This window comes from Berghia stephanieae, chromosome 8 (genome assembly GCF_034508935.2).
Source record: "Berghia stephanieae isolate SIO BIC M18660-M18661 chromosome 8, UCSD_Bste_1.3, whole genome shotgun sequence".
Lineage (NCBI taxonomy): Eukaryota > Metazoa > Mollusca > Gastropoda > Nudibranchia > Aeolidiidae > Berghia > Berghia stephanieae.
Window position 1 is genome coordinate 20,062,993 of NC_088367.1, and position 25,388 is coordinate 20,088,380.

At 35.1% G+C, this 25,388-nt stretch overlaps 1 protein-coding gene across 2 annotated transcripts in view; it reads right to left on the reverse strand.

Moving 5' to 3' along the window:
- Positions 1–711: 711 nt before the first annotated feature.
- The window catches only part of LOC144978322 (aldehyde dehydrogenase family 3 member A2-like), a 32,844-nt gene continuing 8,167 nt past the window's right edge, over positions 712–25,388 (reverse strand). The window contains exons 3-15 of one of the 2 annotated variants that reach the window (XM_078924197.1): positions 24,970–25,065; positions 22,527–22,662; positions 17,944–18,029; positions 17,219–17,382; positions 16,364–16,490; positions 15,862–15,965; positions 14,827–14,953; positions 13,580–13,650; positions 12,166–12,281; positions 11,280–11,409; positions 10,843–10,978; positions 8,685–8,713; positions 712–2,603 (exon numbers count right to left, since the gene is read on the reverse strand). In XM_078924197.1, the coding sequence (XP_078780323.1) occupies positions 2,591–2,603; positions 8,685–8,713; positions 10,843–10,978; positions 11,280–11,409; positions 12,166–12,281; positions 13,580–13,650; positions 14,827–14,953; positions 15,862–15,965; positions 16,364–16,490; positions 17,219–17,382; positions 17,944–18,029; positions 22,527–22,662; positions 24,970–25,065 (1,335 nt within the window). In that variant the 3' untranslated portion in view covers positions 712–2,590. The remainder of the gene's footprint in view (positions 2,604–8,684; positions 8,714–10,842; positions 10,979–11,279; positions 11,410–12,165; positions 12,282–13,579; positions 13,651–14,826; positions 14,954–15,861; positions 15,966–16,363; positions 16,491–17,218; positions 17,383–17,943; positions 18,030–22,526; positions 22,663–24,969; positions 25,066–25,388) is intronic. The other variant, XM_078924196.1, reaches the window with a different exon arrangement.

Consider the following 25,388-nt stretch of genomic DNA (forward strand, 5'->3'; position numbering starts at 1 on the left):
ACAGAAGATTTCGCGAGCAATCCATTAATCCATGCTGATGGTGCCAAAAACTGAAACGGGAGGAAATTTTTGAATGATTGCCTTTAAGCCCCATTATTTTTACAGCATTCACCCCCCCCCCCCCACACACACAATTTTTAGAGCAATTGAGATGATAAACTATCATTGATACTCTAGCTAACTTCTAGAGAGTGGGAAACTGCACCTATTTGTTCCACCACACATCAAATCTCTCAATGCCAGTACATTTGATTGAGGGAAATATAACTTTTTAAAAAAAGAGGAAATTCCTACTCTGGCTCAAAAACCGCGGATCCGAGGAACACCATCAGCTCAAATATTTACAAAGTACAGTATATATTAAAAACGTAAACACTATAAAGGTAAATAACAGAGATGATTTACAAGAGGAAAAAAATATCTCTCAAAAGCAGGAACTATAAATTTGACTGCTTCTCTCTCAATAAAGGATCTCCGCCAGGACCAGGAAAAAGAAAACAACGAGCAATTTCAATCTAGAACAAAGACGTAGAGAATGGAAAGTGAAATCAGATACTGGGGGATAGAAGACACAGCAAAATTGACCTCTTCAACCACTTTGGGAGGTCAGAACACCCCACATAAGACCCCACCCAGCCCATATCTTTTGAAAATAATTTCCACCTATGTACAGACAAGCATATCCAGAAAAAATAAAAATAACATATGACGTTTGTTACATAGTCTTTATTAATCCAATTTACAGATATTGCAAATATTTTATAACATACATTGTATTAAAACAATAACATGTATTTTGAATTATTATTGCTCTGTTTCCAAAGCAAAATTCAAACAAACAAATCAAGAGAAAATTTGTTTGATTACGTAAAGGTTATTTACATTGTCTTTTTAAAGGAGTTTCATAGAGCCATCAATGGGAAATTTTAATGACAGAAGGGACAAGAAAAGTCATGTGACATTAACAAAAAAGGCACACAAATATAAGTAGTTTGAACAAGACTTGTTGAAAATTATAATTGAGGAACATCTCATCCTAGAGCAATTTACGCTTTTTTTTTTCCAATTTGGGGACACTGAAATCTCACAGAGAAGCAGATTTTAGTTAAGTCAATTAAGTTAAAATTTTAGAAATTGAATATCACTTGCACCGGAATTTGTCCCGGTTTTTGTAGTATTTTAAAGAGATAGTAATGTTAGCTTGCTACCCTTTGGTAGGACACTAATCTATTGCAAACCACTTTGCACCAGATCTGACAGACACAGCAGAGTGGACAGAGAGAGTAGGGGAGTAGGTATGTGTATTGAGAGAACACACGTTATTCACAATTCAACAATTTATGATGGACAGTTGATAATCCATTTGAGTATATTAACGGCCAAAATAGTTAAAGCCAAAAGAAAAAAGAAGAGAATGTAAATAATGTGAATTGAATCTGCATGATAAAAATCCAAATCATTTGGTCAATCCTATCAGAGCTCTCTTCAAAGTCGATCATCGTCATAGCCCTGTCAACCTTCATAGCCCTGGGATTCATAGTTCAAACCCATGATTTCACATAAACAATCAGAACATTTGTAGATTTTGTCAAGGCAAAACTTACTGTAGTAAAACTAACTTAGGGTGTATCGCATTATTAAAGCCACAATAAAAAAGTGCAAAGGAATGAACAATTTCAAATTTATTTATCCGTTATTTTACCCGCTTTTCAGACTTAAAGGCAAAAAAAAAAAAAAAAAAAAAAGGGAAATTACACTTATATCTTAAAATAAAAATGACAATCAAAAGAAAAAGAAGGTAAAAAAAAGCCCCCCCCCCCAGAAAAAAATAAAAAAAAAGAACAACAAAAAACCACCGAAAAAAACAAAACAAAAACAAAATCAAAATAAATCTCCTCCTCCCCCAAAGACAAAAAAAAGAAAAAAGTCAAATCAACTAAATGTCCGGTTCTTAAAAAAAGTCGCATCTAAAACTTTAAGACACAATAAAACAAATCTTTCAACATTCTGTAAACAATTGTCAAAGGCGTTCTTAATTTGTCAATCTATACCATCGTCACAGTCATTGAGTGATCCATAAAGAAATAAATGGCACTTCTAAACACATAAATTTGCATTTATCAGTCACAAATATGCATAGACTACTAGTAATATTACTTTTGTTCCTGATGAATTTACATCTATTAAAAAAATCACAAGACAATGGTTCAATACGAAAATAATTTTAAAAAATAAAAAAACATTGCATTAACAAAAATTGATTACGGTACATAATTCTTAAAACAACAATTAAAAAAAACCCCCAAACTTTTAAGATCACATTTTTAGAATTTTTCTGTCAAAGGTGATCAGGAACATTGAAGCAACTTCTTATGATATAATTATACCACAACATCCCTTTCTTCACACCCCTCTCCCTTAAAAGAAGAGTGTAAAAAAAAAAGATAAACAAATAAAACAAAAGGAAATAAAAGCAACTTTTTGGTATGTTTAGCAAATAGTGTAGTTAATGTCGTTAAGACAATCACCATGACAACAACCGTCTCCAAAATATCATCATTTTATGGCTGCTCCTCGAAAGTATCTGCCGTTACTCCAATAGTCTGGTTGAGAGAAAGAGAAGAAAAAAAAATAAAATAACAATAACAGAAAAATGGTTGGAAAGAAAATTATTTGTTGAAAATAATTGTCAGCTTTTTAAACAATATGAGGCTGTTGCCATTTTCATGTAACAATCGACACAGAAAGACATGGATACTAAATTATTTTGAAAAACTATGGAAGGATTTCTTTTATTAGTTTTTCTCAGTTGAATAATTCAAAAACTTAGGACCCTCTACCAATACTACACCAGTAATAAGTTTAAAAATATTGAAAAAGTATTCACGAAGTACCAACGTTGCCCTCACTTTTCCAACTCTTTGTAATGTTATTTCTGCTATACTTGTAGCACTAGACTATTCGTTTTTAAAATTATTTTTCATAATTTAACCAATGAAAACAAAACAACAAAATCGAACAAGTTCAACGAGCAGCTTCCAGGTTTGTCACCAACAATCACTTGTGCGAACCTGAATGTGTTACTGAGGCCCTGAAATTGTTGCTGTGGAAAACACTGGAGAGTAGGCGGAAAGAAAAACACCTCCAATTTCCCCACAGAACAGTACATTCTAACAAAACGACAGTAACTACCACAATATTTTACAAAACAACACTGTACATTCACAAGAAATTATCATTGCAGTAAGTTCACAATTCCAACACACAGAACCAACACATATAAAAACAGTATCTTCCCAAGAACCATCAAGGAATGGAGACTCTCCCACCAGAAATCCTATATATTATCAACAACAACAAATATGATCAACTATTAAACATTTATCTTTCAACTCAATAACAATAATGGAGAAAGTCACCACGAAATTGTATAAAATCTGCAGTGATGGGTAATTTGCCTTTTGCAGATAAAGACGAAGTTGAACTTGAACATTCCAGTAGCTTTTCAAAAATAACTTTTTTTTTTGTGTTCAATGACCATTTGCTACGGCTTCATATACCAAATATGTAGATTTTTGTAGCCCAAAGAAAAAATTTATTTGTAAATTTCAGCGACAATATGAAGCTTGATACAAAAGTAAGACACAACATATCTAAAACACGAAGTCTATTTTCTTCATTAAAAAAAATGAAATTTGAAAATATTAAGATGATATTGCTAATGGCTGTTTTTCCCCCCCTTAAAATCTTGGTTTGAGTGGACTTAAAAGTGTGCTGTATAAGGTCTTGGAATAGGCCCAGTGTGTGAAACTGACGTTTCAACGTAAAGCTCAGATACAAGGGTAATTTATTATTTTATTATTATTGATCATCAAATAAAGGCTGTGGGTCATTGTAACAGAATAGGCTACGAATTCAAACGTCCTTAAATTTCAAATCTATTGATAAACATCATAAAGAAAAGTCAGAATGAAAATTATATGGTGGAAAAAAAAGAGGAAAATTAAAAAAACAAAAAAACACACCACAAGAGATATTATGTAATCAACCAAAAAGTTATTGTTCTTTATAATGGAGTGGTCCAAACAAAAAGATATGAATGATATATCATTATCCATTCCCTATAAAATTTCCATTTAAGACTAATGACTAGATTCTTCAACACTTAATGATCATCGTTTTATTTTTTTGTCCTTATGAAGAAAAATATCCTCTTCCAAAATATCACAATGAAAAAACAAAAAACAAAATCTAAACCAGACATGAGGTGAGAGAATTGAGTATCATGACCGGTACAGACCTGTCGTAAATAAACTAAAGATCATTTCCGTATAAAACTAACAAGATGATCATTAAAATCTCTTACATCCGAAGGAGAGTAATTTGCAATCACTAACATCCTATCCAAAGTGTAGCAAGCAATTACTTCTGCCCATTTAATGTGAAAGAAACCAGAAAAAACTCCAGATTCATGATCACGATGAATATTGAGCATTTTTTAAATGGTGCAATATCCACTAAAATGTACTCATTTTAGACCTGCCCTGCCCTGCCCACAGGCGGACTCAAACCAGGGACCTATAGGTCCGAAGGCGAGTGTCATATCTCATAACTACAATACCGCACTTTGGCCTTTATGAATCATACAAACAAATAACAGCATTTACCACATTTGTACATTAAATTCCATAAGTTAAGCATATTTTGATTGCACCATCCGAGATGTACAACAACCTTTATTGTAAAGAAAAGTCAAAGGCTAAATAATCTTGGTCTTGGATAAATAAACTACTTAGATGTCTTTTAGTTCTCAAATATTCTCTACAATATGACACGAGCAATACAAACATGGGCATTGCCATAAGCAAAAAAATCAAAAGTTTTTCACTATTCAAACAAGAGGAATTGATGGAGATTAAATCCTTCCTTGATTAAAAAAAAACAAAACAAAAAACTAAAAAACCCCAAAACATCTAAATTGTCTTTTCTTGTCAAACATTACAAAAACGACCACACATTTGCTCTAATTATAATAAAACATCAATTTAAAAGAAAAATAAAGGAAAATAGGAATTAAAAACAAAAGAAAACGAAAAAACCCCAAAAGAAGCAAATAACATACCCATGATGATGAAAAGAAAACTAACAAAAAAACAAAAAACAAAACAGAAACTGGAGAAGATCCACATAGAGTATTAGAGTAATTCATTGATAATTTTTGAGGAAATAATTAATGCAGTAGTCACTACTTAATACTCTCTACTTAAGAGGCAGAGGCCTCTTGGGCGACAACTTTACTGGTTGGAGTTAGTCGAGTGGTGGTGATTGTAGATGCAGAGCTGATAGAGATGATGATGTGGTGGTGGTTGTACTTGTAGTAGTGGTTTTAGGGATGATGGTGTAGTGGTTGTAGTAGTTGTGGTAGGGATGATGATGTGGTGGTGGTTGTAGTAATAGTGGTGGGATTGAGGATGATGTGGTGGTAAACGTAGTAGTTGTGGTGGTAGGGGTGATGATGTGGTAGTGGTGGTCGGGATGATGATATGGTGGTGGTTGTAGTAGCAGTGGTATTAGGGGTGATGATATGGTGGTGGTTGTCGTAGTAGTGGCGGAATGGATGGTGACGTGTTGACAGTTGTAGTAGTAGTGGTGGGGATATGATGTGATGGTAGTTGTGGTGGTAGGGATGATGATGTGGTGGTGGTAGTAGTGGTGGTCTTAGGAACGATGGTGTGGTGGTGGTTGTAGTTGTAGTAGTAGTAGTAGTAGAAGTAGTGGTGGTGGTAGGGATTTTGATGTGGTGGTTGCAGTGTAGTTGTGGTAAGGATGATGATGAGTTGATGGTTGTAGTAGTATTGGTAGGGATGATGTGGTGGCGGTGGTTGCAGTAATTGTGGTGGTAAGGATGATGATGTGGTGAGGTTGGAGTAGTTGTAGTAGTAGTAGTGGTGGTGGTAGGGATAATGATATGGTGATGGTTGTAGAAGTAGTTGTGGTAGGGATAATGATGTGGTGGTGGTTGTAGTAGTAGCGGTGATAGATACGATGATGTGGTGGTGGTTGTAGTAGTAGTGGTGGTAGGGATGTTGATGTGGTGGTAGTTGTAGTAGTACTGGTGGTAGGGATGATGATGTGGTGGTAGTTGTAGTAGGGATGATGATGTGGTGGTTGTGGTGAGTGGTTTTTATTCATTTCATTAAAAAAAAAATGAAAAAGGAAAAATTGTGATGGGGATGGGTGGAGATAAACCACCATCTAGGCGGAAATATACATATTTCTGGTACATGAAAGAAGCAGTTATTACAAGGTAGATTATTAGGCGGTTACCCCTGTATTAAAAAAGATGCCCAGGCCAAGGTAGTACATGTTTTCAATATGATACTATTATTCAACACCTTTTAGAAGCACCCAAGCTGAGCTAGCACAGACTTTCAATAGATTATGACACTATACAACACATCTTTCCTAGACCGAGATTACAACGATTTTCAACAGTTCATTTACAATATATTTTTTATATCAATGACAGAGAACACAAAGGATAATCAAAACAAATATATACGAACAAAGAAAAAGAAAAAGAAAAAAAAAGAAAGAGAATATTAAAGCCAGTCACACAGAGATGCCAACTTTAAATTTGGCTCACAGGAGTTTCAGACACCACTCGTAGGAATTTCAACGCCGAAAGAGGAATTTCCGCACACAAGAAAAAGGAATTCGAATGGTATTTGATATTGTGTTTACATATTGTATAGTTCTAAATAGATAACTGATTAGAATTATATTATGATACATAAACACATTGCCAAATACAATCCCAAAGTTTCCTTATTTCAAATGAAGTAAAGCGCCAAAACCTAATGGTAGAGATTGTAGTACAGGTGATAATGTGGTGTTGGTGGTTGTAGTAAAAGTAGTAGTGATGATGAAGATGTGATAATGGTTGTTGTTGTAGTAGTAGTGGTAGTGATGATGATGTGGTGGTGGTTGAAGTAGTAGTTGTCGTGATGACGATGTGGTGGTGGTATAGTGGTTGTAGTAGTTGTGGTCGTGATGATAATGATGTAGTGGTGGTTGTTGTTGTAGTTGTTGTAGTAGTAGTAGTAGTAGTAGTAGTAGTAGTAGTAGTAGTAGTAGTAGTAGTAGTAGTAGTAGTAGTAGTAGTAGTAGTAGTGATTATGATGTGGTTGTAGTAGTAGTGGTAGTGATGATGATTTGGTGGTGATGGTGGTTGTAGTAGTAGTGGTAGTGATGATGATGTGGTGGTGACGGTTGTAGTAGCAGTGGTGGTGGTAGTGATGAAGATGAAGTGGTGATGGTGCTTGTAGTAGTAGTGGTAGTGATGATGTGGTGGTGGTGGTGGTTGTTGTAGTAGTAGTAGTGATAGTGATGTTGTGGTGGTGGTGGTTGTAGTAGTGGTGGTAGTGATGTTGTAGTGGTGGTTGTAGTAGTAGTGGTAGTTGCAATGATGATGATGTGGTGGTGGTGGTTGTAGTAGTAGTGGTAGTTGCAGTGATGATGATGTGGTGGTGGTGGTTGTAGTAGTAGTGGTAGTGATGATGTGGTGGTGGTGGTTGTAGTAGTAGCAGTAATGATGTTGTTGTTGTGGTGGTTGTAGTAGTAGTGGTAGTAATGATGTGAAGGTGGTGGTTGTAGTAATAGTGGTAATAACGATGTAGTGGTGGTGGTGGTTGTAGTAGTAGTGGTAGTGATGATGATGATGTGGTAGTTGTGGTTGTAGTAGTAGTGGTAGTGATGGTGTGATGCTGGTGGCTGTAGTAGTAGTGGTAGTGATGATGATGTGGTAGTGGTGGTTGTAGTGGTAGTGATGATCATGTGGCGGTGGTGTAGTAGTAGTAGTAGTGATGATCTGGTGATGGTGGTTGTAGTAGTAGTAGTGATGATGATGTGGTGATTGTGATTGTAATGGTGATGGTAGTTGTGGTAGCGGTAGTGATGATGATGATGATGATGTGGTGGTGGTGGTTGCAGTAGTTGTGGTACTGATGATGATGTGGTGGTGGTGGTTGTAGTAGTAGTGGCAGTAATGATGATGTGGTGGTGGTTGCAGTAGTAGTGGTAGTGATGATGGTTGTAATACTAGCGGCAATGATGATGATGTGGTAGTTGGAAAGGGGAGGGGGGGGGGGGTATCCTAGGAACAAATTGACCTCACCGGAATTTGACGGAAGTTGCCCGGAGCCCGGAATTTTTTGCTCCAGACCGGAGTTTTTTCCGGTGAAACCGGAGTTTTGGCATCACTGCAGTCACAGAATATGTGTGGGCACATGGGAAAACAATAGCAACTTGTAGAATCACATTTAAGTATTTTAATTTGGTTGTATTGAATCTGTTGGATCACTTCAAATAGTTTTAAGATTTTAATTCTCACTTTCAACGTATCATATGATCATATCAATTGAAGGGACAGTAGGCTCAACTAATCCTTACATGTCATCTTGCTATGAAGCACAAGTCAAATCTTAAAGATCAACAAGGTGTCAAGCACAAACACAATTAAGCATTTTAAAGCGTGACACAATATTCAGGTCGAATAGGGAGAGAGATACATTCAGAAACAGTTGCAGACATGTAAACAACTCAAAAATTTCAAGTCTGTTTTGATATTAAAGGTTTTGGTTCTCCCATGCGACCTTACGAATAATAAAACAAAAATACTGTGCCTTTTGAGCAACTTTGGGTCTCTATGCAGCTGAAGGAGGAGGAAAAAAAAAAGTCATTGAGATAGATATGAAATACAATCAAGAAAATCTTGACTTGGAGAGGGATGTATATCAATTTCATTATCATCCAAAAATCACAGGCAAAGCAAGATAGCGCAAAACCCAAGAATCACAACAAATTACATGTTTATCATTGTCCGCAGCGCAGGCTCCAAAAAAAATAATTTGTGGACTTGGAAAGAGGAGATTTAAAACTGGGAACAATTATCCAGCATGTTTAGCAGATGACCACCTTTTTTTTTCTTCTCTTCTTTACTGACAAAATTTGTAAAATACTAAGATCTCACTCTGCCTTACTTAAGTCATTACCTTAAAATGCTTAAATTTAAGAACAGTTGTGGTGACATTTTCATCCATTTTATTATGTTAAGGAAAGAAATTTGTATCTTAAAAAAATATTTAATATCCAAATTATATTTAAACAAATGTAAAAATTAAAAATTGCATAGAAGCTGATTTTATTTGCACATGTGGCAGACTTTAAAAACATTGATGCTCTGTGTTTAGTTAAAAAACTCATAACATACACCAGTTGGATATAACTCACCAACACACCAAACTATGTGTTGTAACCTTGAACGTTTATAGTTTGATTATTGCAATTTAGTGAGAATTACTCATAAAAATGGCTAGCCAAAAAGAATAACAAAGAGCTGAGTGACGTCAATTTTGTTGCTTTTATTTCTATATGTTTTTTTTCAAACTACAAATTGAAATCTGTCAGTTTTAAGGACAAATTTGTTATGCCGTATTATTAAAAACTGTTTTGACAAAGTTACTTGAATGCTGTTTTAAAAATATATTAGACCTATTTTATCTAAAGATCCAACATTAAAAAAAAGATAAGAATGTTTTACATGAAACACTGACACTGGGTGCTGAACGAAACATGGCTTTGACTTTTTTTTAAAGTGAGAGAAAGTGAACATATGAGTTTTTAAAAAATTATGGGCTAGCCAACTTGCCCTTAAAATCGCCCAACAGTGAAAAATGGTACTGTGTCTATAAATTGGTATAGCTTATTAAAAAAGTATAGAACTTAAAAAAAGAAAGTGCATACCGTTTGCATATTTTTAAAAAAAACCCAAATAATTTAATGCTTTCCATGAATAAAAAAAAAAAAGAAAAAAAAAAGAAAAAAAAAAGAAATAAAACCTCCTCCAAGAACTATAAAACAAGTAAATTGTATAACAATTAATTAACATTGAAAAAAAAAAAGAAGTAAAATAAAATACTACAAAATTCTTTAATAAAAATCTAAATATGGAAAGAATACAAAAATTCTGATAAAAACACTACTGGAATAGATTTACTAAATCCCTTAACTAATTACGAAATGAAAAGAAACCGAACTGTTTAAATTTTTAAAAAAAAAAATGGAAGAATAAGTAAAATCTAAAAAAAATGTAAAACTCATTGAAAATAAAAATGGTGTCTGCAAAGAAAATATAATTACCCAATTCCCTACTCATGTTCAACTTGTTCATTTCTTAAACAACAAGCCTTCGCAATTAAATAAAAAAAATGAAAAAGACAACCTTAATTTATCATTTTTATCTTGCATATCTGACAAAAATCCAAATATTAAAAAGACAAAACAAATTAATGTTGCTTTTCCACATTTTCCAACAAATTCTGGAGTGAAAAACAAAACTAACAATGCTTTTAAAAACTAGTAAAATGAGTAAATGCAAACACCAAGCTCCTCTCTCTGATTACAGACAACCCGATGGGATTTTAATATGTAATAGGGAAAATAAACGCTCCACATAATCAGGGCATGTTCTATTAGTATCGAATCTAAACCTACATTTAATTTCTCCAGACCTATCAAAATGCAATAAATTAAAAATTAATTATAAATGACATTCTTATTGAAAAAAAATATGTCAAGAATGAAGGCCAAAAGTTGGAAGTCAAATGATTTCATCCCGAACGGACATCACATATTTTTGATAAAAGTGAGAAGTCTGTAAAAATAGGCTAACACTTGAAAAAAATTTGAAAGAATCCAGAGAAGAGATTTTACCCCTACACCGATCCTTCTCAATTTGCTGAGAATCATAAAATGATATAACAAATGGATCATTCCTCATACCTTGAAAAGCATGGCAAAAACTGTCCCCAGAACCATGAAAGGTAGAAAAGAGAGAGCTCCACCCCTTTTAACCTTTTTGGACCCTAGCCACTGGATCCAGCCCATCTTGGAGTCTGTGTAAGGAGGATAACGAAGGCTGACGGAAGAGACAATACATATTAGATTTGGTTAGAGATGTATGTATGATCTAAGAAAATAATGACATATCAACAAATGAATCATTCTTTATACAGAGACAGAGAGAGAGAGAGAGAGAGAGAGAGAGAGAGAGAGAGAGAGAGAGAGAGAGAGAGAGAGAGAGAGAGATATTCCACAGAGATATGATTGCATTACTTTCCAATCTGAAGGAGATCGGTCATTCACTAAGCCGATAACTTGCTCCAGTCTAAGTTTACGTCTTTAACCTACTCTCTGGTTATGAGCTACACATGACTCACTTGTTGACTTGTTCCATGGCCATAGATTTTTCCAGAACTGCCTTTCTGTGGCTGAAGCAGTCAAATGTGTGCTTGCCGTGGTAGGCACCAGTTCCACTAGCACCAACACCCCCAAAAGGCAGGGTGTTCACTGGGAAGAGAGAAAATGGAACACGGTAATAATAATAATAAATAATTTAATAAAAAAAATTAATAAATAATAATAATAATAATAATAATAATAATAATAATAATAATAATAATAATAAAAATAATAATAATAATAATAAATAATAATAAAATAATAATAATAATAATAATAAAAATAATAATAATAATAATATAATAATAATAATAATAAAAAATAAAAAAAAAAAAAAATGAAATAAAAATGAAATAATAAAAAAACTATGATATAAGAAATAGAGGAGGAAAAGAAGAAGAAAAGAGAAGAAGAAGAAGAAGAAGAGAAGAAGAAGAAGAAGAAGAAGAAGAAGAAGAAGAAGAAGAAGAAAGAAGAAGAAGAAGAAGAAGAAGAAGAAGAAGAAGAAGAAGAAGAAGAAGAAGAAGAAGAAGAAGAAGAAAGAAGAAGAAGAAGAAGAAGAAGAAGAAGAAAGAAGAAGAAGAAGAAGAAGAAGAGAAGAGAAGAAGAAGAAGAGAAGAAGAAGAAGAAAAAAAAAAGAAGAGGAAGAAGAAAAAAGAAGAAGAGGAAGAAGAAAAAAGAAGAAGAGGTAGTAGTAGTAGGAGGAGGAGGAGGAAAAAAGAAAGAAGAGGAAATAGAAGAAAATATAATATATTCATAATGCACATAAGTCATCTTTTGCAGAGGGCTCTAGACAAAACACGTGACCACTCCTCAAGACAATATTTACAAAAAAAGGAAATAGAAGACAAGTGTTGAACTCACAGCCTCCGTGAACTACGGTGTCATTAACCAGCAAAGCCCCACTACTGGTCTGATTCAGGAAGTCCTCTGCAATCTTCTTCTTGTTGCTAAATACATACATTGACAAAGGCTTATCTCTGAAAAAAAATAATGAATTAAAAAAGAAGTAATTATTTACCCTTTCTAAATTACTTCTTATATTTCATATATCGAAAAAAAAAAAAAAAAATCCATCTTGTGATGGAATTGAAACACAACAGGAATTGATGTGCTAGATAGGAAGCTGTGATTCAGCCTGAAAGATATGTGCCATTAATATTCAAATTGCTCTTTAAAACAAAACAAAAGCATAAAAAAACAAAAAACAATAATAGACGTGTTAACAGTGAGGTAACTATTTCTCTTTTTTAAAAATGGGAATCTATGCGTTTTTCAAATATCAAGTTTGTTAACAAGGACAAAGAAAACTATAAGATAACGTTTCAATCTCAAATTCTTTTCAATTTATTGATATTCATGGTTTTGTCATTATCAATCTTATCTGCTTTTTTTCTTTGCCAGACAATACTAGAAGAAAAAAAAACCCCCAAAAAATCCAGAAAAACAAAAACAAAACGTACAAAAAAATTATTGGATAAATCTGGGTCATGAATGAGAATGGTAATGTTAATGATGATGGAAAATGATTATTAAGATGATAACAACAGTATTCCTAGAGAAGTAACAAAGTAGGGAAAATGACTGGAAATTAGAGATGTTTTGTTTTTTGTTTTTAAGGGTTTTACGGCGCTTGCAACACATTTAGGTTATATCAGCGCCAGTAAAAAGGAAGAAAATGGGATAGTAAAAAGTTCTAGAATTACAATTAAAGCACCCAAGAGAAAGGAAGACAAAGGGGAACTGGGAACAAATAGGGATCAGATGCAGATTCCAAGAGCAAACCATGAATGTACTTAGTTGAGATCACCTATAAGTCTCATCCAGACACAAGCATAAAATCCAACAAAGAGGAATACACTCAAATGCTTACATTATACATTAAAAATAACAAACATAATAGTACATGACATCGAGATGATTTACAAGGAAAAAAATATCATCTCCCCAAAAAATAACTATGCATTTGACTGTTTCCCTCCCAGCTAGGACCCAGGCCAGGGCCAGGACAAAACCAAGTAATCTCATTCCAAGACAAAGACAGAAAGCAAGTTGGAAAACAGATACAGGGGATAGAAGACACAGCAAGTACCTCCCTGCCCACTATGGGAGGTCAGGAACCCCACCCAGTGGAAATTAGAGATATCAATAATGAGAATGAAAACAAATATAAGAAATTTACTGATACATTCGACAGAGTTGACAAGCCTGCTTTACATATTATTGTTATTGATATAAGCAGCAGACTTGCTGATATCCAAAAATAGAGTCTGCTTACCTTTGGTTAATGATCTCAATGGCTTCCTTGTGATCTTTTACTGGCATGATTGGCAGCAATGGACCAAATATCTGGAAACATAAAAAAAAAAAAAATAATATCAAACCATCATCATTAGAAGGAAATTGCTAAACTGATAATGACAAAAATGAAAAAAATATTCAAACCCTGTTATACATCTGCATTGGCTGCCAGTAGGCAAACGCATGCTATACAAATCAGCTACCACTGTGTTCAAGTGTGTGGAAGGCTCATCATCAAAATATCTCTCCAATCTCATTGTACAGCATGTCCTACAGTGATTACCTCGATCGACGAATGACCTCAAACTGAAAACACTACCCTGTAGAGTAAAGGCTTGTGAAGGGATGTCTGGTGCACTATGAATCTATACCATTATTATTATTATAAGATATTCCACAGATAACAAACAAGATGTGTTTAAGTATAATTTAAAAATCTGAACTTTCAGAAAAATAAAAATAATATATAGTCATGCAGCGGTATCATTCAATCTGGTCTCATAACCATTCTCTTATTATTATCATCCTAATTTCAACAATTTTCTTCAAAGTGTTGTTAAATGAAACTGAATCTAGAGTGGAAAAAAAAATGTGAATAAGGGAAATTTCGGATTAAAAAAAATCTGTATACAGATTGAATATGTTTGGATGGCAGGATTCACAAAATAAGTTGGTAGGTTGATTAAAATCTAACCCTGCCAGTAAAAAAAGGTTAATGTTTGAGTCGATGTGAAAGGGCGACAGAAATGATGCAAAGCCTTCATTGGCTTCTAGTTAGAGCCAAGATAGAGGACTAGGTTGCCTTTTTCTTTGTTTTACTGTTTTTGAGCAGCTTTATCTAAGCCTTAAATACTACTCATCCAGTAGATTGCTTTGATTTCAGGATCTCTTCAGGAGATTTTGGGAAACATCTGAAGGCCCATCTCCTCACAAAGCGTTTAATCCTGATGACCTTAAATTCAGCCTGTACACGTATCTATATTAGTACCAACATTTTCTTGTTATCGATGTATATAATTGATATCTCTCTCTCTCTCTCTCTCTCTATATATATATATATATATATATATATATATATATATATATATATATATATCTGTGTGAGTGTGGAGCATATGTGAGAGAATGTCCTTGAGGGTCTCCACATTAGGCATATTTCTAACAATATAAATCTATTCTTTTAGTATCAAAATGATTATTGTAATAAATGTATAAACTACAAACCTCATGCTGCATAATCTGATCTGTTGGTTTAACATCCCTGATGACTGTTGGTGCTATGTATTTGTCCTTAACATCAGCATCCCCACCCACAGCAACCTGACAACCTTCCTTTAACTTTTCAATGCGACTGGATGTGGAGGAAATAAATATCACATTTTAAATCGCATTGCTCCAGTTGCTCTTATTACCACTCTTAGCACTCGACTCACAGGCAAAGGGACCAGTTACAAATCTGGGTAATAATCAGTTTTCTCACTGACCTCCATGTCGACCCAGAAATTAGGTAGCTATGCTTGTTTAACCAGGTGAACATTATTTTGTGACGGACCAGCGTCAAGTTACAAAGGAAGTCGGAAATTAATTGTTACTGCCATCAATTGTTTCATAGAACAGGATAAACTCCTGGGTTAAAAAAAAAAAACAACAAAAACCCCCCACCTTTTCACTGGATCTTCGAGTTATGTGCTCAAAGAGTGGTTCAAACTCTGAAATGTTGCGTTAATGTCAAAGCCAGCTGGTTTTGTCATTACAACATCAAATAGACAAAGTTGTAAAAAGACAATTATCACTGCAGTTGGTAGTTTTCAGATTAAACATCTTCTGCATTTGAAACAAATATCCTTCTACGACTCCAGTAGATAAACAAGAGTAAATTATTGTGAAAGACAAAGTCTAAATGAGAAATATTAATTTCAGTTTATAAGCCCATCACGGCCAGTCAATGTTGGGAACAATGTTATTATATTTCCCATTTATAAAAAAATGCTTACGTTTCTTCCTCTTTACCCACCTTCCTTCATTTTTTAAAAACATTTTTCCAATCTGTTCCTCTAATTTTCAAAAACTGTCCAAATGGCAAGACCTTGTTTTTAAAAAGTAATAAACTATTAAAAATTCCATCAAAGAAAGCAAAGAAGATTAGTATCCTAAAAATTTCATTGGTTGATGTTTGTATGTTTGATAAATATTGAAACTCTGCGATCAATAACTTACACAATACAATACAAAAAAGGAAAAAGAAGTCTGCATTCTTACGTCCAATGTCTTTCATTGATTATTCTTGAATAACTTTCTGATTCTTGAGGTTTCTCTGAGAAGAAATCCTTGACTGTTTCCTGCATCATCTGAATCAAGGAATCCTGTCACAAGACGATAAATGGTAAAAAAAACAAAAACAAAGCAACTTTATTCCATTTGAAAAGACTGATCACTCTTACATTATAACTTGCTGTATCAATTCACCAACAGACAGCAGTGTTCTAACAGACTACACACATTATAAATATGGGATGTGCATTTTATAAATTTTTGAAAATTCTCTATCTTTATAAAAACAAGACTCTCTCAGACATTTTAGAATCTACAACTGTATGAGAATGCAATATAAATACTGACACATTTTCGATATACAGCCGTAACAAATATTCTTGAAGAAAAATAGAAAGAAGGGGGGGAAGGAGAATAAAAAGGAGGAGGAAAGACAAAAGAAGAAGAAGAAGAAGAGGAAAGAAGGGGGAAAATAACAGTGGCTTCCAACCTGCACATTAGTGGGGCACATGACATAGTCAGGTGCAATACACGTCTGTCCCGCATTCACAAACTTTCCCCATGCAAGTCTTTTGGCTACAACCTTCAAGTCAAGACCCTCATCCACGTACACAGGGCTGTAGGAAAGGAAGAGAATAACAAGAATTATTGACCTGTCAAAGGCAACTATAATTACATGCATCTTTTCTTTAAAACAACCCCCCCCCTCCCCCAGAATAAAAAAAAAAAATTAGCAATCATTTTTTAAAAAATGTATTAAAGTAGATGTGGTCAGGTACAATTCAAAAGGAAGTCAACTTATGCTAAAAAATTTCGTTTAATATATTGGTTCAAATATACTACTAAGCCAGGTGGAGAAATTCAAATTTGGCCAAATTTACGAGCCATAAATTATGCAAATCCATTTCCATGAATCGGGAGGAAACCAAATTAACCTAATTTTAAATGAATCGTTGTTGAATAGTCTGTATATTTTCATGTACTAATTCTTGAGTCTCACATACTAATTAAATTAATATATATTAATGAAGGGCCATAACTAAATAGGTTATACTATTTTTACAAATAAAATAAAATCCAACAAAAAAACAAAAAACAAACAAAAACACAAAAAAAACTTTAAAAACCCCAAACAACAACAACAAAAACAATACAAAACAATGAAAACAATCCTTTGACAGAAAATACACAATCATTTAAAAAAAAAAGCTTTATTAACACATGTATTCCAACCATGTCTGAAGACAGCGAAAGGCTCGATGTATTATGAATGGACTGACAAAGTTTGATTATAAAAATAAAAACCCAGAATACTAAAAAGGAAACCACCAAATAAAACCCCCACCTCTTTCCTCCGAGCTCCAGTACAACTGGCGTGAGGTTCTTGGCAGCGGCTGACATGACGATTTTTCCAACAACTGAATTCCCTGTGTAAAAGATGAGGTCAAATTTTTCGGCTAGCAGAGCAGTCGTCTCGGGAACTGCTCCATTGACCACTTTAAAGCAATCCTTTTAGAAAAAAAAAATAGTTTTAAGATTAATATAACTTGCATTACAATACATTTCAGATTAGTAAATAGGTGGGTGGAAATGTAAAAAAAAAATGTCAGAGAAAAGCATAGGAGACGTGATCATGTATTATACAGGTCATGTCTGGTGCAAAACAGCATTATTTTTATCTGATTAATATACAAGCTCCTAAGAGAACTGCATATATTGTACAGTGTGTTAAATTAATGCTATTCTCCGATCATCAGATTAAAAAAAAAAATTAATTCAAAAAAATTGTAAAATGCTTATATCATGGTATTTACTACAATAATTTTTTTCCTGGTGAGAGAGAGAGAGAGAGAGAGAGAGAGAGAGAGAGAGAGAGAGAGAGAGAGAGAGAGAGAGAGAGAGAGAGAGAGAGAGAGAGAGAGAGAGAGAGAGAGAGAGAGAGAGAGAGAGAGAGAGAGGAGAGAGAGAGAGAGAGAGAGAGAGAGAGAGAGAGAGAGAGAGAGAGAGAGAGAGAGAGAGAGAGAGAGAGAGAGAGAGAGATTCAGGAAGGAGAAGGAATTACATTCTCACATTATCAACATATTTGGGTAAATATTCCTCGAGGAACTGTGCAGTGTGTTCTGCCAACTCGGATGGTTTTAAGACAGCACAATTACCTGAAACAATACAAATGACAATCATATCAAAAGCATTCAAATGGTTGAGAAGAGCCCTGATCAGAATTGAAAGACTATCTTTTTTTATAGTGTGATCTGTGAGCTCGAAAAAACTTCAAATAACCCAAAAAACAAAACAACAACAAAAAAAAAACACACAAAAAAACTTGAGCTTTATATAGCGGAAAGTGCTTATAACCTACCAGAAATTCAAATAACTGGTATCAATATCAATAATCAATACTTTATTCTTTCCTCTTGGAACTGTTTATTTCTATCTTTCTTCATCTTTCCAAACTATTTGAAAGTTATTTAAAACCTTGTCTCTGACATTCAGCCTGAGATTCCAGTAAACTAGTTCTCCCTTGTATATACACCAAGGATGGAATGGAATCTGTTTCTCATCTTGGGCTGTCTATGCGGAAAACCTTTCCATAGAGCATTGATCAAAAGTCTGTACAGACTTCAGATGATATGAGCTAGTGTGCATTAATTTTTTTTTAATAACCAATGAACAGTTATAGCAAAACAAAAGATTTCATCATAACTTCAAACTTAAGCATAACCATTTTTATCATCCTGTAGGGATCTCTAGCCGTAAACAATCGTACGGCTAGTGACCTTGGCAATGGTCATTCCTACTTCCGCTCTGCCTCGTCCCGAGCTGACCCGGCTCATATAAAGCCGAGTGGACCTCTCGATAGACACACTTACCTACACACTTCACACTTACCCAGATTCTTACTACACTTGCTCCTAGACTTACGACACTTACTTACCACACTTCGATACAACAGACGACTTACTTCACTACACTTACCTACAGACTTACCTACTGCACACTTCAAGCTCTACACTAAACTATCTACCATACCATATCTGTTGCGACCATACCTATCTACCATTACGACTAGCTAGATTCAGGGTAAGCTATATTTTTATATCTTAACATTATCTATTTAATATCTAGTTTTAACTCAGTAATTCCGTGATTCACCGGCCATCTGGACCCATCCTAGCCTGGAGTCCTACAGCCAGAATACCGAGTTCTGGCAATCACGGTAGTTACTACAATCCTTATCATCTAATGTTAGGGTTGTTGATTCGGGAGAGAAGAGAATTACTGAAAACTTTTATTCAAACACAACTGCGGATCCCTTTCTGAACATCTAACTCAGTGAAAGATTTACATGCTTACTTCTTCCCATTCACCAGGTGATTGGAAATATACTAAATATACTAATACTGAATTCCATAAATAGACTGAAAATCGGCAACATTGTATAACCTGGTGAATTCAGAATAAAAAAAACAAAACGAAAGAGATTAATTGTTTTGTTTGATTTTAGAGTTACTTTGGTGCTTATAACACTTTTAGGGCATTTCAATGCCATTTATTGGGAAGATGATGAAAAAGTGAATCCTACCAAGACACTGGCATGAGAACCTGCCACAACGAGTACACATAAATGATTATATAATACATATTAATAACAACGAATAATATGAGCATGGAAACCACTGAGAAAAAGACAAAGGGAATGGCTAAGAAGCAACTGGAGATGCTCAACTCTGGAGATAATCAAGGGACATGAAACCTCCTTGAGAGAACTGAATAAGATGGTTGAGAAGAGAGTTGGATGGATAAAAGTTAATGATGGCCTCGGATCCACATGCTGGGCTTGAGTAAATAAATAATATAGTACAGGGAGGTGATTTACAAGGAAAAATAAAATCAGAGACGCCAACTTTAAATTTGGCTCACAGGAGTTTCAGACACCACTCGTAGGAATTTCAACGCCGAAAGAGGAATTTCCGCACACAAGAAAAAGGAATTCAAATGGTATTTGATATTGTGTTTACATATTGTATAGTTCTAAATAGATAACTGATTAGAATTATATTATGATACATAAACACATTGCCAAATACAATCCCAAAGTTTCCTTATTTCAAATGAAGTAAAGCGCCAAAACCTAATGGTAGAGATTGAAGTACTGGTGACTGGTGGTAATGTGGTGTTAGTGGTTGTAAGTAATAGTAGTAGTGATGATTAAGATGTGATAGTGGTTGTTGTAGTAGTAGTGGTAGTGATGATGATATGGTGGTGGTGGTGGTTGAAGTAGTAGTTGTAGTGATGATGATGTTGTGGTGGTATAGTGGTTGTAGTAGTTGTGGTCGTGATGACAATGAGGTGGTGGCGGTTGTAGTAGTGGTGGTAGTTGTAGTAGTAGTGGTAGTGATGATGTGGTGGTGGTAGTGGTGGTTGTAGTAGTAGTAGTGGTAATGATGATGTGGTGGTGGTGGTTGTAGTAGTAGTAGTAGTGATGATGTGGTGGTGGTGGTTGTAGTAGTAGTGCTTGTGAAAATGATGTGGTGCTGATGGTTGTAGTAGCAGTGGTAGTGATGATGATGTGGTGGTGATGGTGGTTGTAGTAGCAGTGGTAGTGATGATGATGTGGTGGTGGTGGTTGTAGTAGCAGTGGTGGTGGTAGTGATGAAGATGAAGTGGTGGTGGTGCTTGTAGTAGTAGTGGTAGTGATGATGTGGTGGTGGTGGTTGTAGTAGTAGTGATAGTGATGATGTGGTGGTGGTGGTTGTAGCAGTAGTGGTAGTGATGTTGTAGTGGTGGTTGTAGTAGTAGTGGTAGTTGCAGTGATGATGATGTGGTGGTGGTGGTTGCAGTAGTAGTGGTAGTGATGATGTGGTGGTGGTGGTTGTAGTAGCAGTGCTAGTGATGATGTGGTGGTGGTGGTTACAGTAGTAGTAGTGGTAATGATGATGTGGTGGTGGTGGTTGTAGTAGTAGTGGTAGTGATGATGTGGTGGTGGTGGTTGTAGTAGTAGTGCTCGTGATGATGTGGTGGTGGTGGTTACAGTAGTAGTAGTTGTAATAATGATGTGGTGGTGGTGGTTGTAGTAGTAGTGGTAGTGATGATGTGGTGCTGATGCTTGTAGTAGTCGTGGTAGTGATGATGATGATGTAGTGGTGGTTGTTGTAGTAGTAGTGGTAGTGATGATGATGTGGTGGTGGTTGAAGTAGTAGTTGTAGTGATGATGATGTGGTGGTGGTATAGTGGTTGTAGTAGTTGTGGTCGTGATGACAATGAGGTGGTGGCGGTTGTAGTAGTGGTGGTGGTAATGATGATGTGGTGGTGGTGGTGGTTGTAGTAGTAGTGATGATGTGGTGGTTGTAGTAGTAGTAGTGGTAATGATGATGTGGTGGTGGTGGTTGTAGTAGTAGTGGTAGTGATGATGATGTGGTGGTGGTGGTTGTAGAGCTCGTGATGATGTGGTAGTGGTAGTGATAATGTGATGTTGGTGGTTGTAGTAGTATTGATGATGATGTGGTAGTGGTGGTTGCAGCAGTAGTAGTAGTGATGATGATGTGGTGGTGGTTGTAGTAGTAGTGGTAGTGATGATGATGTGGTGGTGGTGGCTGTAGTAGTAGTTGTGGTACTGATGATGATGTGGTTGTAGTAGTAGTGGTAGTGATGATGATGTGGTGTTGGTTGCAGTAGTAGTGGTAGTGATGATGGTTGTAATACTAGTGGCAGTGATGATGATGTTGTGGTTGGAGAGGGGGGGGGGGGGGGGGTATCCATGGAACAAATTGACCTCACCGGAATTTAACGGAATTTGCCCGGAGCCCGGAATTTTTTGCTCCAGACCGGAGTTTTTTCCGGTGAAACCGGAGTTTTGGCATCACTGTAAAATCAATCCAAAAAAAAAAAATAAATAAATAAAAGGATAAATCATACGCGTCCAATTGACTTCTCTCAGCATAAGACTTCCTTGTAAAAGTCCATATGAAACCGAATGTCCCAACAGATAAAACTAGATTCAAAGGCAGGTCAGCATAGCTGGTTTATTAAGCCACTGAAGGTGTTTATGTAAGATCAGCTGTTCTAACCAGATTATTTGTATTCTCTGGTTGCTTTCCAAGCCATATGGATCATGGAACCGAACTATATCCCAGTTTCTTTCTTGTTAAACAGACTGTAAAATTACATGCAATTCTTTGGATAGAATGCAAGCCTAACACAAGGTACTTTCCATCATAACATCTAATGGATCAAGCTGCCAAACTCTGATAGTTGGGACAGAAAAGTCAGACAAAATGAGACTGTCACTTAGACTGAATACTGGTCACATTTTTTGTAGGGTGAAAACTCTACCATTGAGGGGGTTGTATTACAGTAAGATGACACTCCCCTTCAGACCTGTAGGGCCCTGGTTTCAGTCCCGCTCTGGGCAGAGCGAAGTCGAGTCCTTGGAAAAGGCTCTTTACTCAAATTCTCTCACCATATTCAGATGTAAAATGTGTAACTGTCGATAAAAATTGCAATATCGCCTAACAGATATGTCTTTTCCTACATATTAAGTGGAGCAGTTGGCTTGGGACCCTTTGTAAAGCACTTTGAGCACATTTAGTGAATATTGTCCTATAAAGAATCTCATTTTTTCCCCTCCTTATATAAGTTCAATGATGACTCACCAGCAGCAATGGCTCCAATAAGAGGCAGAAGAGCCAGCTGTATGGGATAGTTCCAAGCACCAATGATCAGAGTGACTCCAAAGGGCTCACTGTGCATGTAGGCATTGTCCATCATATAGATAGGGCCTTTGGTTACCTGACATAAATGTATAAAGAAATAATAGTAAATCGTTCTAACAATAATAGACCTAATATCAATGATGGGTGACAACAACAACAACAACAACAACAACAATAATAATAATAATAATAATAATAATAATAATAATAATAATAATAATAATAATAATAATAATAATAATAATAACAACAACAATAACAATACTTATATCACTACAACAACTAACAATAATAATAATGAAAACAACCACAACGATGTACAGCCATGATAATCTTGGTGTATTACATCACAAATCAATTTTAAATTTCTTTACGAAAATCTTTCAGAGATGTTTTAAAGTCAGACAATGATTTGGAATCATGACTGTAATGTAGAGTGGAGTTCCAAATTGAGAATATGTGTCAGTGCATGACATAATCAAATGAAAGGTGAAAGTTTTGGATTTGCATTTTTTTCTTTTTGCATTTTCTGAAAGCTATGCTCCCCAGAGCATTTTTATCCTTCTTTGAAGTAAATCAGGTGATTTTTCATGAAGTTATGGTCCGATGTAAGGGAAAGGTATCCAGCAACTTTTCTCAAATGTAATACTTTTAAAACTTGACTAGCTATAAAAAAATATTTAGAAGTGAAATTATGCTTTAATATTTCCCGAAGATGTACAAAAAGGGTTGCTTTAATCACTTCTGACAAGAACTCATTTTGGATAAAAATTGACCTAACTAAACTTGGCAATATCTCAGTTCAAACCTTTTCACCATCCGACTGACTATGCCATTCACTATAACATATTATTTCGTAGCTACCTCTCTAAAAGTGTATGGCTTCACCATTTTCTCAACAGGCATCCAGTGTAATTTTAGGAACAGAGATCCAACCAACAGCACAATCATCATAAACCTGTCTTATCAAAGATCACGATATAGACCACTTCCACTCACTACCCCAGACTTTCCTATTCTTTGGATATTCTTCACCACTACCCTTTTTTAAGAAGCCAGTGCTCGTCTCCCGAACTCCATCATCTAATTTCAAAATGGTAGATGTTGTTTGTTTTTAAGGGAGCTTGCAACACAATTTGGTCATATCAGTGCCAGTAAAAAAGGAAAAAAATTGAACAGCAAAAACATTCTAGATGTTTAATTGGAAGGACATGAGGAAAAATTAAGACGAAGAAGAATGGTTCAAACAGGGAACAGATGTAAATTCCAAGAGAGCACTATCAGTGTACTTAATTTGAGATCACCAAAACGTCTCTCCCAGACACCAGCACAAGATCCCACTAAGCGGTATACACTCAAATGTTTACAAATCATATGCTAAAAAAAAACCACAACAATACATAACAGATAATTTACAAGCAAAAAAATATAAGCTCCCAAAACTATAACTATACATTCGACTGTTTGCCTCCCAGCCAGGATCAGGACAAAACTAAGTGATCTCAATCCAAGTCAAAGACAGAAAGCTATTGGAAAACAGATACAGGGGGATAGAAGAAATGGCAAGTACCTCCCTGTCCACTATGGAAGGTCGGGAACCCCATTCCGCAAAATGGCAGAGAATTGCATATCTTATACACGTCAATGAAATCTATCACATCTCATTAATCCTGTCATTCAATTCTCCCGCTGTTCTTGTGTATGTGGAAAATGCGTTGAAATAATGTGAACACATGGGGACTTCAATGTCTATTATGCCACATGTTACTTTTATACTATTTGCATATTGATGAAGGGAAAAAAATGCCTTTATTCTTGCGAACAACTGGTACGATTTCTCGATGCGATGAAGCTTGGTTGAATATTTATTTTTTGAATTGCTAATGTAGTTTGAAATGTATATGGCTGAGTGTTTGCTTTTGACTGTTTTGTGAAATAGATGTATGCTGATGTATGCTAAATGAAAATGTAGTTTGAAATGTTTATGGCTGAGTGTTTGCTTTTGACTGTTTTGTGAAATAGAAGTATGCTGATGTATGCTAAATGAAAATGTAGTTTGAAATGTATATGGCTGAGTGTTTGCTTTTGACTGTTTTGTGAAATAGATGTATGCTAAATGAAAATGTAGTTTGAAATGTTTATGGCTGAGTGTTTGCTTTTGATTGTTTTGTGAAATAGATAAATACATGTGTTCTCTATACACCACTGGAGTGTTGGCCATCTTTGTGTGTTAAGAACTGCTGTCACACACACCGGTTTCGTTTTGTGGCAAATCTTGCAGCTGCTCTTTATTTGGCATCAACTAGTAAAAACAACATTAATTCCAAAAACCATGTTTTGATAAAACAAATAATACATTTCAGAAATAATATAAACAACCAACCTTTTGTGGTTTCATCCAGGTTTTCAGGTTATTGATGGCATCCACCAAATCGGCCAGGCAAACATTTGTTTCCATCACACATGTCTCAAATTTACACTGAAATTATACCAGAAATTAGGTAGAAATCAATCAATTACAATATATCATACTCATACATGCGACTCATACTGAAAATTAAAAAAAAAAAAATAGGGATCAACCTCAATCCAATTTTAGCGGAGTACTTAGCAGTCACAATGCTATAACAATGACAAATGGGATGGTTTTTGTCTTTTTTTTTTTGGCCACATCTATTTGCAGTAGTACTGCGAATAGTGATTTCCTCCATACACAGTAGTTCTGCGAATAATGATTTCCTCTAATCGTATTCGTTATTCGCAGTAGTAGGAGTAGATATTTATTCATTTCAGTTAGGTATT